The following is a 14,609-nucleotide window of genomic DNA, read 5'->3' on the forward strand; positions in this document are numbered from 1 at the left end:
GTGCTTTGATAAAGACCACAGTGAGATTATTTCCATAACTGCAATAAATTCTGTGTTGTTACATGTCCTGGTCTCAGATAAACCTACCCGCAGAGGATGTTTATTCTTGGTTCCATGCTTCTGAGTTGCTTCTACCTCCTCTGCCTTTGGACAGTGGAGCAAAGATGCCCGTCCTTGCAGGACAAGCAATTTGTCCCATTTAAAAAGCCTAATCCACATGGACCAGCGCTACCCACACATAGTTGCAAAGCTCTGCTGAAACCTCTGCTGGTTTGCAGCAGGTATGAACCCAGCCCCAAGCCTACTGGGTGGCACCATCCCCTACTTTACCTGCCAGGAGCATCCAGCTGGTCCCCAGCAGCTCTATGGGACGGTGCAGCTGCATCTGCCAAGGAGAAAAGGCTCAAAAAATCCTGTGTTTTGAAAGTAATGATGATTGCAAGTCAGGTAGTTGCTTGCAGGGGGCTGGATTGCTGATGCTCAGGAGGGCAGTGCCGAGGGTGGGCTGGCGCCAGGCTCACCGTTTCCCTGCTGATGGCTCCTCTCCGTTCCTGCTGCCTCTTCTCCTCTTTCCTGGGAGGTTTTCTGCTGCCAGCAGCCACTCCCGCCCCGGCGTGCCGCGAAGCCGCTGCTGTTCCTGCAGGGAGGAGTGGCACTGCGTTCCGAGGAGCTGCTTTCTCACCACCATGTCCTGTTGGGTTTTGAATGTCTGGGCCTGGCTCTTTAGCCAGTTTCCAGCCCCACCAGACTGATAAATTCACCTACCAAGCCCATACTTTGTCAGCTTCTCTGTGAGGTCTGCCTGCACTGTGCTGCTGTGTGAGGCACACATGGGGCCTGCTTTCCCCTCCCCTGGCCTACACGTGTAGCCCCCCAAAAAGTGTGGAGTTTCAACCTCATCACGCCACAAATGCAGGGATCCCCTCTGCATATGGCCCACCCTGGAGGGCAGGTCTCAGCAGGCCTCGCGAGCACAAAACTGGGCCAAATCAGTGCCAATGCAGCACCAGCAGACACTGGCCTTTCTCTCGAGATGCATGGACCAAACGCTTCCCAAAACCTCCAGAACTGGGCACTGCAGTTCCTCTGGCACCCCAAGTCCTGCAGCCCCTTCTGCATGGCACTGGTCCAGCAGGGCAAACTCACCTGCCTGAGACCAAGGACGGCAGAAAGAGAATTTTAGTTCAAAAGCAAGTGAGTTGCCAAGAAGAAAGCACAACGTGCCTTAATGCTGTAATACACAATAAATGTTTGTTCATTGTCTTTTGTATTATAAAAACAAGGAGTTCTGTTTGAGGAGCGGGAGTTGTGAGAGCTCCCTTCTGAAGTAAGGAGCTGTATAATACTTGGCTAGACACTATGAAAATTCTTTTGCTTAATATAACAAAAAAGAGAACCCCCTCCCCTTCTCTCCTTCTGCATCTCAGTTGCCTCTTTTGTTCAAAGACACTGCTGCAAAGCTCATGTAACCATCTCCTGATAAGCTGCTAAACTAGTGTACCAACATCCTGCCTTCCTATCTCACGCTGGGCCAACATGACCAAATAAAACGAGAAGTTGAACCACAACGCTGAGGAAGACTACGGCCTTCATCTTCACAAGCACCGGAGGGACAGAGACGACCCCCTAGCAACAGTGTGCGCAGTCGCAGAATATCCAAGGATGTGCTGCGTAATCCCGGAATTACCAAGATACAAAAAGGGACCCTGGCGGGGGTGAGGTGCGCGCCCTTGGCAGAGCCGAGACTCCCCGGCCGCCCAGCACTGTTTTGCTTGCTGTTGCTTACTCAGTAAATTCCTTTCTATTATTAATGCAATGCTCTCTGAAAATTAACTAAGGGGGCAACTTATAACAAATGCTACCAAAGAGCAGGAGAATAAGGCAAAAGTCTGGGAACTCTTGCAAAACTTTATTTTAGCTGAGAAAACCCGTGGAAGCAGAAGGGGCACTTTGCTCCCTGTGCCTTAGCTGAGCATGGGTGCAGCAGGACATCACCTCCTGCAAGGGCTCCCTGGTGCCCCCCCGAGGCCCTGGTCCCACAGGGAGGATTTAATCCCCCCTGCCTTGCAGGTCTTCTTTGCAGATGATGTTTCAGGGACCGGGCTCTCCAAAGGTGTCTTCTCCGAGAAGAAGCTGCTCTGGGACACACAAGGCTCGTAAAGGGGTGGTTGTGTTTTCTGGGTGTCCAAATTCAGACCTCGGTCTTCATTTTGCTGCAGGTTATTTTGTGCTCTAGCAGGCACCAGGGAGATCAAGAGGTTTTTCTGCTGGGGGCGGGCTCCACTCACCGCTGTGGAGGAGCAGATGTCAGCAGTCCTCCCTTGTCCTGCCATGCTCTCCGGGGATGGTGTTTCCAAATCCTTCAGCAGGGGTCAAGAACAACATGAGGTCTGCTGAGATGACAACCAGTACAGCAGTGACCACGTATGGCTGAGGACTGATAGTCACATTTCCTGTGCAATTATCTTCTACTGCTTCACTTTCAGTAGGGCAGATTCTCCCCCCTTGGAGCACAGCGCTCAGCCCACCCTGCCCCACCGCCCCCTGACAGAACCCTCACGTCCAGACACCAGACCTCAGCGCAGTGCCCTTGATTTTGGGGACCCCACTGGACACAGCCGCCCCAGGGTGGGCTCCGCACCACCTGCACCCCCAGCCCCTTGTCCCCAGCCTCCTCCCCGCTGGCTTCTCCAGCCGCAGTGGCCCCATCCCCAGCTCACCGAGCAGCAGCAGCAGCAGCAGGAGGGAGCCGAGGCCCCAGCAGCGCCGGCCGGGACACATCGCCTGCGGCTGCTGCGCTCGCCTGGGCCAGGAGGAAGTCGGAGGCTCTCGCTCAGCCCCTCGGCGCCGTGGGGTTCGCTGCGGGCGGGCGGGCGAGCCCCGGCTCCTTCCTGTGCCACCTGCACGCTTTGGGGCTGCGGGGACAGAGGGGGCTGTGGGGTGTCCCCTGTGCCCCCACTGCGGGCGCTGCTTCTGCCCCAGCACCTTCCACGCTCACAGCAGGGAGCTGCCAGAAAATGCGTCCATCGCATCCCCATTTTGGGGGGGATTTTCCAGGGGATGCAGCTCAATCGATTGGAGGATGTTCCTGAAGCTGTCACCCTTCAGCCTCAGCAGCCGCCCAGCCCCTGCCCCACAAAAGCAGCCTTTGGAGTCTCCTGGGGCTGGCCAGAAGCTTTGGGAATCTCTCCCAGCTCTCGCTTTGCTGCTGGAACTGCTTCAGGTGGTGCTGCAGCCCCATGCCAGGCACTCTGGAGACAGGGATGCCAGAGGAAAGGTGTTTATTTGCCCGCGGGAGCAGGAATTTCACAGCAGGGGTATGTGAGCGTGGGGAGTGGTTGTGCACTGGGGACAGGCAGGGACCTGGAGCCCGGTTTGCCCAGCAGAGGGGCAGGTGCCAGAGGGAAAAGCAGCCCCGAGGCAGCAGCTGAGCGCCTTCCTTGTGCCCGGGCACTGTGGGCACTTCATTCTGCCCCGGCCCTGGCTGCTCCCGCACGCTGGCTCCCTTCTCCCCAGCAGCAGCCGCAGGCTTCCCCACGGCTGCCCCGCAGCCAGCACAGGTGGAAGAGCAGCTGCAGGAGCAGCAGGATGAAGCAGTAGCAGCCTCCGAGGATGTAGCAAGGGATGCGTGTGGCTATTCTTCCTGCTCCCTCAGAAGCGCCTGCGGTAGGAGAGAGGAGATGTGGCATCGGGAGGCTGCCACCTCCCCAGGACACCTCCGCAGGGGTCCCGTGCTGTCCCCATCAGGAGGGGCAGGAATGCTGCCAGGGCAGCACGAGGGACACTTACTGTTGCTGGAAGGTTCTGTGGGGACAGGCTGCTGGAGCACGGTCAGGGTGATGTGCCTGCTTTGTCTTTTCTGGAAGAAGCTGACGGTGTACACCCCGCTGTCACTGAGCCGCAGGTCCTGCAGCAGCAGGGATGCGTTCTCGGGGAAGAACACAAAATTGCCCGAATATGTAGGATTGGTGATACATTTTGTGAAGCAGTTCTTGGGAGCCCCCCCATCATCCAGGGAGCAGTTCTGCACTGAGCAGTTGTAGATTGCTTGTGAGGTGTGACCAAACAGCCACTGAATTGCCACCGGGAAGCAAGAGGTGCTGTTGCATCTGTAGGAGACGGGCAGGAGCACGGACTGCCCCACGGTGCCAGTGACTGCATCCTGCGGGATTTCCACAAGGAAGCCCAGGTTTCGCCCTGCAGAGGGGAAGAGGCAGCTCAGCAGCTCAGCAGGGCAGCGGCAGATTCTCCCCCCTTGAAGCACAGCGCTCAGCCCACCCTGCCCCGTGTGCTGGTTTTACCGTGCTAGGCAGCTGAACACCACAAGCTCTCTCTCACTCCACCTCCTTTGAAGAGGAGGGGAAGAAGTAACGGAAAGAACAACTCACAGGTTGAGATAAGAATCATTTAATTAAAGGGAAAAATAATTATGAAGGAAAGATTATCATTAATTAAACAATTCAGCTAAAGGGAAAAAAAGGAAAGGGGAAAAGGGAGGGGGAAAGGGAAAAAACAAAGCCAAACAAAACTCGTAAAGTCGATGTGGAAGTGCAGAGGAAAGAAATTACTCTCTACTTCCCACAAGTGAGCGGTGCTTGACCACGTCCTTGCAGCAGAGCCTCAGCGCACATAGCCGGTGTTCAGAAGGACCAACATTTTCGCAACAAGAGCCCAGCCTCCCCTCTGCCTCTTTTTGCCACCCGATATTGCTGAGTGTGCCATCAGGTTGGTACGGAATATCCCTTTGGTTGGTTTAGGGCAGCTGCCCTGGGGATGTTCCTTTTTCACTTCTTTGCCCACCCCCAGGAGGGTGAGAGAGAGCCCTGGTGCCGTGCCAGCTCTGCTCAGCAGCAGACACAACACTGGGCTGATCCCACTGCTGTTCCAGCTGCAAGTGCAGAGCCCAGCACTGTGTGGGCTGCTGCAGGGAAAGCTAACATCCCAGCCAGACGCAGCACAGCACACCGCCCCCTGACAGGAGCCTCACGCCCAGACCTCAGCGCAGTGCCCTTGATTTTGGGGACCCCACTGGACGCAGCCGCCCCAGGGTGGGCTCCGCACCACCTGCACCCCCAGCCCCTTGGCCCCAGCCTCCTCCCCGCTGGCTTCTCCAGCCGCAGTGGCCCCATCCCCAGCTCACCGAGCAGCAGCAGCAGCAGCAGGAGGGAGCCGAGGCCCCAGCAGCGCCGGCCGGGACACATCGCCTGCGGCTGCTGCGCTCGCCTGGGCCAGGAGGAAGTCGGAGGCTCTCGCTCAGCCCCTCGGCGCCGTGGGGTTCGCTGCGGGCGGGCGGGCGAGCCCCGGCTCCTTCCTGTGCCACCTGCACGCTTTGGGGCTGCGGGGACAGAGGGGGCTGTGGGGTGTCCCCTGTGCCCCCACTATTCTTGGCGAGGCCAGGAAGTGGACCAGTAAAACTGCTGTATTGGACTTTCGGAGGGCTGACTTTGAGCTGCTCAGGACACTGCTTGGTGGAGTCCCTTGGGAGGCGGTTCTGAAGGGCAGAGGGGTCCAGGAAGGCTGGGCGCTGTTCAAGAGGGAAATCTTAATGGCGCAGGAACGGTCTGTCCCCACGTGCCCAAAGATGACCTGGCAGGGAAGAAGACCAGCCTGGCTCAACAGAGAATTGTGGCTTGATCTTAGGAGAAAAAAGAGGGTTTATAATCTTTGGAAAAAAGGGCAGGCCACTAGGAAGGACTATAAGGATGTTGCGAGGCTGTGCAGGGACAAAATTAGAAAGGTCAAAGCTCATCTGGAGTTCAATCTGGCTACTGCCGTTAAAGATAACAAAAAATGTTTTTATAAATACATCAACACAAAAAGGGGGAATAAGGAGAATCTCCATCCTTTACTGGATGCGGGGGGAAACTTAGTTACAAGAGATGAGGAAAAGGCGGAGGTGCTCAATGCCTTCTTTGCCTCAGTCTTTAGCGGCAATACCGGTTGTTCTCTGGATACCCAGTACCCTGAGCTGGTGGAAGGGGATGGGGAGCAGGATGTGGCCCTCACTATCCATGAGGAAATGGTTGGTGACTTGGTACGGCGCTTGGATGTGCACAAGTCGATGGGGCCGGATGGGATCCACCCAAGGGTACTGAGAGAACTGGCAGAGGAGCTGGCCAAGCCACTTACTGTCATTTATCCACAGTCCTGGCTATCGGGGGAGGTCCCAGTTGACTGGCGGCTAGCAAACGTGACGCCCATCTACAAGAAGGGCCGGAGGGCAGACCCGGGAAACTACAGGCCTGTCAGTTTGACCTCAGTGCCAGGGAAGCTCATGGAGCAGATCCTCCTGAGAGTCATCACGCAGCACTTGCAGGGCAAGCAGGCGATCAGGCCCAGTCAGCATGGGTTTATGAAAGGCAGGTCCTGCTTGACGAACCTGATCTCCTTCTATGACAAAGTGACGCGCTGGGTGGACGAGGGAAAGGCTGTGGATGTGGTCTACCTTGACTTCAGCAAGGCTTTTGACACCGTCTCCCACAGCATTCTCCTCAAGAAACTGGCTGCTCTTGGCTTGGACTGGCGCACGCTTCGTTGGGTTAGAAACTGGCTGGATAGCCGGGCCCAAAGAGTCGTGGTGAATGGAGCCAAGTCCAGTTGGAGGCCAGTCACTAGTGGCGTCCCCCAGGGCTCGGTGCTGGGGCCGGTCCTCTTTAATATCTTCATTGATGATCTGGACGAGGGCATCGAGTGCACCCTCAGTAAGTTTGCAGATGACACCAAGTTAGGTGCGTGTGTCGATCTGCTTGAGGGTAGGAAAGCTCTGCAGGAGGATCTGGATAGGCTGCACCGATGGGCTGAGGTCAACTGCATGAAGTTCAACAAGGCCGAGTGCCGGGTCCTGCACCTGGGGCGCAATAACCCCAAGCAGAGCTACAGGCTGGGAGAGGAGTGTTTGGAGAGCTGCCAGGCAGAGAAGGACCTGGGAGTGATGGTGGATAGTCAGCTGAATATGAGCCAGCAGTGTGCTCAGGTGGCCAAGAAGGCCAACGGCATCCTGGCTTGTATCAGGAACAGTGTGACCAGCAGGGCTAGGGAGGTGATCGTCCCCCTGTACTCGGCTCTGGTGAGGCCGCACCTCGAGTACTGTGTTCAGTTTTGGGCCCCTCGCTACAAGAAGGTCATCGAGGTGCTTGAGCGGGTGCAGAGAAGGGCGACGAAGCTGGTGAGGGGCCTGGAGAACAAGTCCTACGAGGAGCGGCTGAGGGAGCTGGGCTTGTTCAGCCTGGAGAAGAGGAGGCTCAGGGGCGACCTTATCGCTCTCTACAGGTACCTCAAGGGAGGCTGTAGCGAGGTGGGGGTTGGTCTGTTCTCCCACGTGCCTGGTGACAGGACGAGGGGGAATGGGCTTAAGTTGAGCCAGGGGAGTTTTAGGGTGGATGTTAGGAAGAACTTCTTCACTGAAAGGGTTGTGAGGCATTGGAACAGGCTGCCCAGGGAAGTGGTGGAGTCACCATCCCTGGAAGTCTTCAAAAGACGTTTAGATGTAGAGCTTAGGGATATGGTTTAGTGGGGGCTGCTAGCGTCAGGTCAGAGGTTGGACTCAATGATCTTGAGGTCTCTTCCAACCTAGAAATTCTGTGATTCTGTGATTCTGTGATACGGGCGCTGCTTCGGCCCCAGCACCCCTTCCACGCTCACAGCAGGGAGCTGCCAGAAAATGCGTCCATCGCATCCCCATTTTTGGGGGGATTTTCCAGGGGATGCAGCTCAATCGCCTGCAGGGCCCTCCTGCAGCTGTCACCCTTTAGTGTCAGCAGCCGCCCAGCCCCTGCCCCACAAAAGCAGCCTTTGGAGTCTCCAGCCCCACTGCGAGGTGCCACTGCAACCTGTGGCCGGCCAGAAGCTTTGGGAATCTCTCCCGGCTCTCGCTTTGCTGCTGGAACTGCTTCAGGTGGTGCTGCAGCCCCATGCCAGGCACTCTGGAGACAGGGATGCCAGAGGAAAGGTGTTTATTTGGTGTTTGAATTGGGAGCAGGAATTTCACAGCAGGGGTAGGTGAGCGTGGGGAGTGGTTGTGCACTGGGCACAGGCAGGGGCCGGGAGCCCGGTTTGCCCAGCAGAGGGGCAGGTGCCAGAGGGAAAAGCAGCCCCGAGGCAGCAGCTGAGCGCCTTCCTTGTGCCCGGGCACTGTGGGCACTTCATTCTGCCCCGGCCCTGGCTGCTCCCGCACGCTGGCTCCCTTCTCCCCAGCAGCAGCCGCAGGCTTCCCCACGGCTGCCTCGCAGCCAGCACAGGTGGAAGAGCAGCTGCAGGAGCAGCAGGATGAAGCAGTAGCAGCCTCCGAGGATGTAGCAAGGGATGCGTGTGGCTATTCTTCCTGCTGTTTGAGAAGTGCCTGCGGTAGGAGAGAGGAGATGTGGCATCGGGAGGCTGCCACCTCCCCAGGACACCTCCGCAGGGGTCCCATGCTGTCCCCATCAGGAGGGGCAGGAATGCTGCCAGGGCAGCACAAAAGACACTTACCTTTGCTGGAACGGTCTGGGGTGACAGGTTGCTCAAGCACGGTCAGGGTGATGTGCCTGATTTGTATTTGGTGCTGTAGGAATCTGACGGTGTACACCCCGCTGTCACTGAGCCGCAGGCCCTGCAGCAGCAGGGATGCGTTCTCGGGGAAGAGCTCAACATGGCCCTAATGTACAGGATTGGGGAAATATTTCGTGGAGCAGTTCTTGGGAGCTCCCCCATCATCCAGGCAGCACTTCTGCACAGCACAAGCGCTGATTTTTTGTGAGGGGTGACCAAATGTCCACTTAATAGACATCGGAAAGTGAGGGGTGCTGTTGAATCTGTAGGAGACGGGCAGGAGCACGGACTGCCCCACGGTGCCAGTGACTGCATCCTGTGGGATTTCCAGGACGAAGCCCAGGTTTCGCCCTGCAGAGGGGTCAGCAGATCAGTGGCAGATTCCCTCCCCTTGCAGCACAGCACTCGCAGCCCACCCTGCCCCACCACCACTTCCTCACGCACCTCCTCTGGCTCTCAGCAAAATGCATCCCTTGCATCCCCGGTGGTGGGATGCCCACGGGATGCAGCTCTCCAGCTGGCACGGCCATCCTGCAGGTATCCCCCCTCACGGGCCACCCAGGGACCAGCACCACTTGCACAGGAGCACGAGCAGGGAGCAGGAGCTCCATGAACGTCTGTGCTGGGTCCAGCCCTTGGCCGATGTTTGGGAGTGAGCACAGCAACCCCGTCATATTTTCCCAATGTCCCTAGACTCTTTTGAGGGGTCTGGTCCAGCTGTCTCAATTGCAATGCATTGCTGCTACTGATTGCCACAGAGGATGGCATGAGAGTAACACTGACCAGGTCGATGGGGTTTTTGTATGAAAGGCTTGTGTATTTGGCTTCCAGCAGAGCTTCTGAGGGTGTTTCCTTCCTGCACTGCTTCCTTGCTGTTTCCTTGGCATGTCCCTTTTTAAGGTGTCTTTCTGCCTAGAACCGTGGTGCCATCAGTCTCGACAGCTCTATCACCTTAGTGGTGGGATTTTTTTATATAGACTTAAAAGCATCTATGACCTAGCCTGTGCTGATTTCCCTTGCACAGGCTCTTAACTGACCTTGTGGTCACACCACAGCTGTCAGTGGTTTCCATCCTTTGTGGGCTGTAGACTTTTGGGTTCAGCTGAAGGTCCTTTGCTGTCCCCCCTGGTATCAGATGAGAAATATTCAAACATGAAAAAATTAAATAAATAATAAAAAAAGAAATCCTACACTCACCTTTTTCTTTGCTTTGCTAGAGCCGCAGCAATAGAAGGATTCCATTTGGATCCTCTGCTGGTGTCCCCGCTGTGTCTCCTCAAGCACAGGATAGCTCAGTGCTATCTGGGCCCCAGCTCTGGGGCCAGATCCTGCCTTGGCCAGCTCTGGACCAGGTTTCTCGAGGGGGTGCGGGCCAGGGCAGACTGCTTTACAGACCAAACTAAAGCTGAGCAGTGCCCTGGGTTGCAACAAATCCCGTCCCAAGGGAAAGCGCATCCCCGGGGCAAGGAAAGCCCCTGTCCCAGCCAGGCCGGAGCACAGCTTGCCAAGATGCCTCCTCCAGGCCAGGGCAGGAGCTCGTGGGGCCAGGACCCAGGCGCTGACAAGGGCTCAGCCTCGTGCCACTTGAGAGAAGAGCAGAAAAGCTTTTCTGCTTGCCTTAGCCCCCGCCTGGGACGCACCAAGCCGTGGTGCTCGGAGGTGCCCGCAGCACCCTCCCGGTGAGGTTACGTGGTCCGAGAGAGGACAGGGGCAGCACGCGTCCCCTTTCAAGGGGTCTGGGGGGGCTCTGCAGGCCAACAAGGGCACCAGCGGTGGGAAAAGCACCGTCAGAGGCGGCAGAACTAAACTAGGTAAGGAACCAAGATCTTTCTGGCTGGATAGGACACAGGGGGAATGACTTAAGACTAAAAGAGGTTAGGGTTAGATGAGGTACAAGGAAGAAATTCTTTGCTCTGAGCGCAGGGCAGCCCTGGCCAGCCAGACACATTTTTGTCATCATCCCCCGTTCCTCTCCTGATCCTCTGGCTCCCCCTCCTGCCCGCATCCCGTCCCTGCTGTGGGTTTTGGGAACTGCACGGGGTTTATTTCCCATAGCCAGAGACCACGCCACTGTAAGAGGGGGAACGTGTGTGCTTTTATTTGTAGCAAGAGACATGAAAAACTAGTTTCCTCAAATGATTTGTAGACACTCAAAACAGTTCAAAAATATATTTTTTTCTGTAACAGTTCAAAAATGTATTTTTTTCTGTAACATTTGGCTTCCCTGAACGCTTGCAAGCATAGCAATCACTCCCACCGTGGGGCATGATTTCACCCTCTCCTGGATGAGCTTCCACTCTCCCAAGCGGTATCTCCATAGGGATAATGCTGAGGACAATGCAACCTCTGGCTTTTCCAGTGCTAAATTGTCAGAAACTACCTGAAAATCACAAACAGAAGATAAAAAAACCACCTGCAGGAACAGAACAGCGAAGAACGCACAGCCTGAAGCCCCCCATCTCTCTCCTTGAAGCTTCCAGCAGGGAGAGGTCCCCAAGCCACCAGCGCAGAGGAGCGAGCACGGGGCCCCCAAACTGCCCAACCTGCGGAGCTGCTGGGGACGGGCTCAGCCAGCTGGGGCTGCCAGACAGCTCAGAGCTGTTATTTTTGACTCGGGATGGGGTTTCCCGTCCTTGGGGCACCGTATCCCGGTCCTCGCCCTCCTTCTGTTAACACCCTGCTGCTTGCACGGGTCACCTGAGAGCGAGCAAGCCTCGGGGAGGCTGCAAAACCACACGTTTCCCAGCAGCCTCTCGAGCACTTTGGGGAATTTAAAACAAACAAACAACAACTCTGTAAACACTAAGGAGCACGTTTCAGGTCTGCGCGCCATCCCCGTCTGCTCCACCCCAGAGGCTGCCAGATTGATGAACCAATCTGGAAAACTTTACTGGAAGCGAGCGTCTGAGCCGCAGAGGCGCTTTGGGGACGCTGAGTGTTCCTCCTCTGGGAGAGACCCTGCTCTGCTCTGATTTTTGGGCTGCTTCTGCAGCAGAAGACACCAGGAATGACTCCAGGCCAGCCCAGAAAAGCTCCAGCATCCCTCAACACCCAAGCACAGCACACGGGGATGAAGGCTTCTTACCTGGAGCTATCGTCTCGGCTGCTCCTCAACCTGCACCAGACGAAGATCCCTGAGGACAAACATTGCCTCTGTTAAACACCCCAGGGATGAAGATGCTCAACGCGTGGCAAGGAGCCTCAAGCCTGGAGGCTTTTTCACCACTCGCACAGAGCTTCCTATTTTAAGCCACCAGACTCTCTCCTTGGGCCCCAACTTGGGTGCATCCCTGCTTTTTTTTTTTTTTTTTCCCCTCCCGATTTGTAGCCAGCAATCTGCGCAGTCAAACTGCTGTCATCCTGGAGATGGATTAGCTTGGAAAAAGCGCTCCAAACAAGGAAGAGAAGCAAGGCCACGGGGCAAGGCCGCGCGCTTGCCTTCTGCAGGCAGAAAACCCCAGTGGGCTGCACTGGGGGGCAAAACTGCTCCCACCCCAGTAGGGATATGAGGGGTCCAGAAGCATCCGTGGGACTGACCCGGGCAGGGACAGCAAGAGGATCTGCATCCTGCTCTGGGTGTGGGAAGCCTGCTCAGAGCAAACTCTGCCCCTGAGGCTGGGGCAGGAGGGGGCGAGGCAGCGCGCGGTGCCTGCCACAGAGCCCATCGGTGGTGCAGCAGAGCCAAAAATGCCAGGGGAAGCTGGTCCCAGCACTCACCTGCCAGCAAGCCAATGCTAATGAACACCAGGATGATGGGTAAAAATGCCTTGTTGTTGCCTGAAAAAGAAGCAAATCCCAGAATTTTGCCCCCACAGAGAAAAAAAAACTCCTGCTAACAGGTAGTGTGGCACAAGGACATGAGGACACAAGTCCTCAGTGGAGCTCTGCTGTTCCCTCTCCTCGTCTCAGACTGTGCTGGGAAGCCACAAGACCTCCGGGAACGGCACCAGAGCGAACATTTTGGGGCCATTCCCCAGCTTTCCATTCCCGTGCCCGGGGAAGAAAACCCCACTTACTGTGGACGCGCAGCAGGAAGGAGGTTTCGTTGTGGCTGACCGCGTTGCTGACTATGCATGTGTAATAGCCGGTGTCATTCATCAGGGCTCGGTGGATCTCCAGCGTGTTGTTGTGGATGAACTGGAGGCCGTTGCTCTCCATCAGCAGCTCTCCGTTCTTCTTCCACCGGTACAAGTCCACCTGCCCCTCCAGCACGTTGCAGTACAGCTTGGTGTCGCCTCCCACCTCCACAAACGAGTTGCCCAGGATTTCTGGCTCGGAGAGCGGCTCTGCGCAGATGGAGCACCCGTCGGCACTGACACCCCCGCCTCGAGGGTGCCAGCACCCGGGCAGCAGCTCCAGCTCCCCGGCTGCGGCGCAGGGTTTGGCACTCACCGACCACGCGCAGCTCCAACCAGCCCGTGGCCTCCGACTCGGAGCGGAAGCGGTAGAACCCCCCGTCCCACCAGCGCAGCACCAGCTGCAGCGAGAAGTCCATCTCGCTGAGCCTGGCGTGGCCCACGTAGGCGCGGGAGATCTCGGCCGACTTGTTGGGAACGAACGTGGCGATGAGCTCCTTGCGCGCGCCGGACTCGTACTCCCAGGACGCCGTGGTGCCGGCTGCCCTCGGCTCGACGCTGAAGAGCACAGTGCAGCCCCTGGCCGAGACCAGGACCTCGGACACCGGCTTGAGGTCGGCAGAGTAGCACGGGAAGAGCGTGCGGGCTGGAAGGGAGGAACGCAGCGCGGGGCTAGCGGGATGCACCGGCATCCAGCAGGCAGCTGGGCAGGGAGAGCCGCCCTGGCTCGGCTCCTGCGCAAGCGGCGGTGCTGGGGACGGGATTATTTTGGGGGGGGGGCTCGTGGTGGGGCTTTAAGCAGCACCACGGAGAAGCAGGAGGCTGGGGAGGCACTGCCTTCATCTCCCTGAATGCCTGCACCGCTTCGCTTCGCAGCCGGCTTCTGCCTGAGGAGTTTCCACGCGCGGGTACGGCTGAGAGAGCCGCCTGCTCCTGGCCCTGCTCTATGGGGGGGGCTTGGAAGCAAAGGAGCCCCAGGGAGTCGCAACTGGAGCCAGGGCAGCCCCCTCCCAACCACCCATTTGCTCCCCAAAACATTTTGAAAGTTGTTATCGAGGCTGCGAGCACGCAGCAGGGGCTTTGGGGTGGGAAAAGCAGCCAGGAGAAGCTCCATGGTGGAGGGGGGAGCCTGCACCACCCTGCCCAGCACCACCACCACCGCCACCGCCCCCAGCCCCAGGACTTGCCTATGACAGCCAGGCCGGCCGCTGGGCCTGTCCCGGTGGAGGCCAGGAGGACGAGGAGGGGAAGGGCGAGCATGGCAGACCTGGGGCGCAGCGCGGCCTGCAGCAGGGCTGGGACCGGGATCGGCACCGGGTGCCACCGCCTCCTGTCGCCGTCACTCAGGCCCCGACACGCGGCTGGGCTCGGCACGGGGCACCAGGACACCGGGCACGGCACGCACCACAAGGCCGGGGGCTGTGGGGTGCAGCAGGCTCGGGGTGCCCAGGAGCTCTGCAGCTGCAAAAGCAGCCCAGGCTGGATATAACGTCGTGTGCCTTAGAGATCTGTCTTACAGACCGTTATTTAACATCTTTAGGCTGTTAAACATCTGTATGTGAAGCCACGTCTCCTCCTCCAGCCCTGCTGCCCGGGCAGAAGCTCCACATGTGAAGAGCTGCGATGTCTTAAGGCATTGTGGCCCCCCAAGAGCTCAATTCCCCCAAAAGGTGCACCAGTTTCTCCCAGCACACCAGATTTTCCTGGCACATTTTCCCCCCGCTAAACCCCTCGCGGGAAATCAGAGCTACACCAATAACCACGTGTAACCTGCTGCCAACCGGGCAGAGGTGAAAGCAGAGTTAGGAGTTCAAGAGAAACCTTCACCACTCCGGGCTGTGGGACCACCACTCGGTGTTTTTTCCACCTCCATTTCTCATGCCCCCAGCGTTGGGGGGTGCAGGGAGAGCAGGGTCCACGCCATGCTGAGCACCCACCCCCCCGCAGGGCAGGTGAGGCAGGGCAGAGCCCTGGGGGAGGCACAGAAGGACAGGGGCAGGGCCCTGA

General features: G+C 57.6%; 1 protein-coding gene across 1 annotated transcript; it reads right to left on the minus strand.

Moving 5' to 3' along the window:
* Positions 1-10,612: 10,612 nt before the first annotated feature.
* On the minus strand, positions 10,613-13,916 carry LOC311213845 (hepatic and glial cell adhesion molecule-like). The gene is made up of 6 exons (XM_084294122.1): positions 13,790-13,916; positions 12,919-13,248; positions 12,543-12,812; positions 12,244-12,303; positions 11,612-11,660; positions 10,613-10,906 (listed from the first exon to the last, which is right to left on the minus strand). The coding sequence occupies exons 1-6, from the start codon at positions 13,860-13,862 to the stop codon at positions 10,903-10,905; spliced, it is 786 nt and encodes a 261-aa protein (XP_084150248.1). The 5' UTR covers positions 13,863-13,916; the 3' UTR covers positions 10,613-10,902.
* Positions 13,917-14,609: the final 693 nt, after the last annotated feature.

Source organism: Netta rufina, assembly GCF_964035555.1.
Source record: "Netta rufina genome assembly, chromosome: 12".
NCBI lineage: Eukaryota > Metazoa > Chordata > Aves > Anseriformes > Anatidae > Netta > Netta rufina.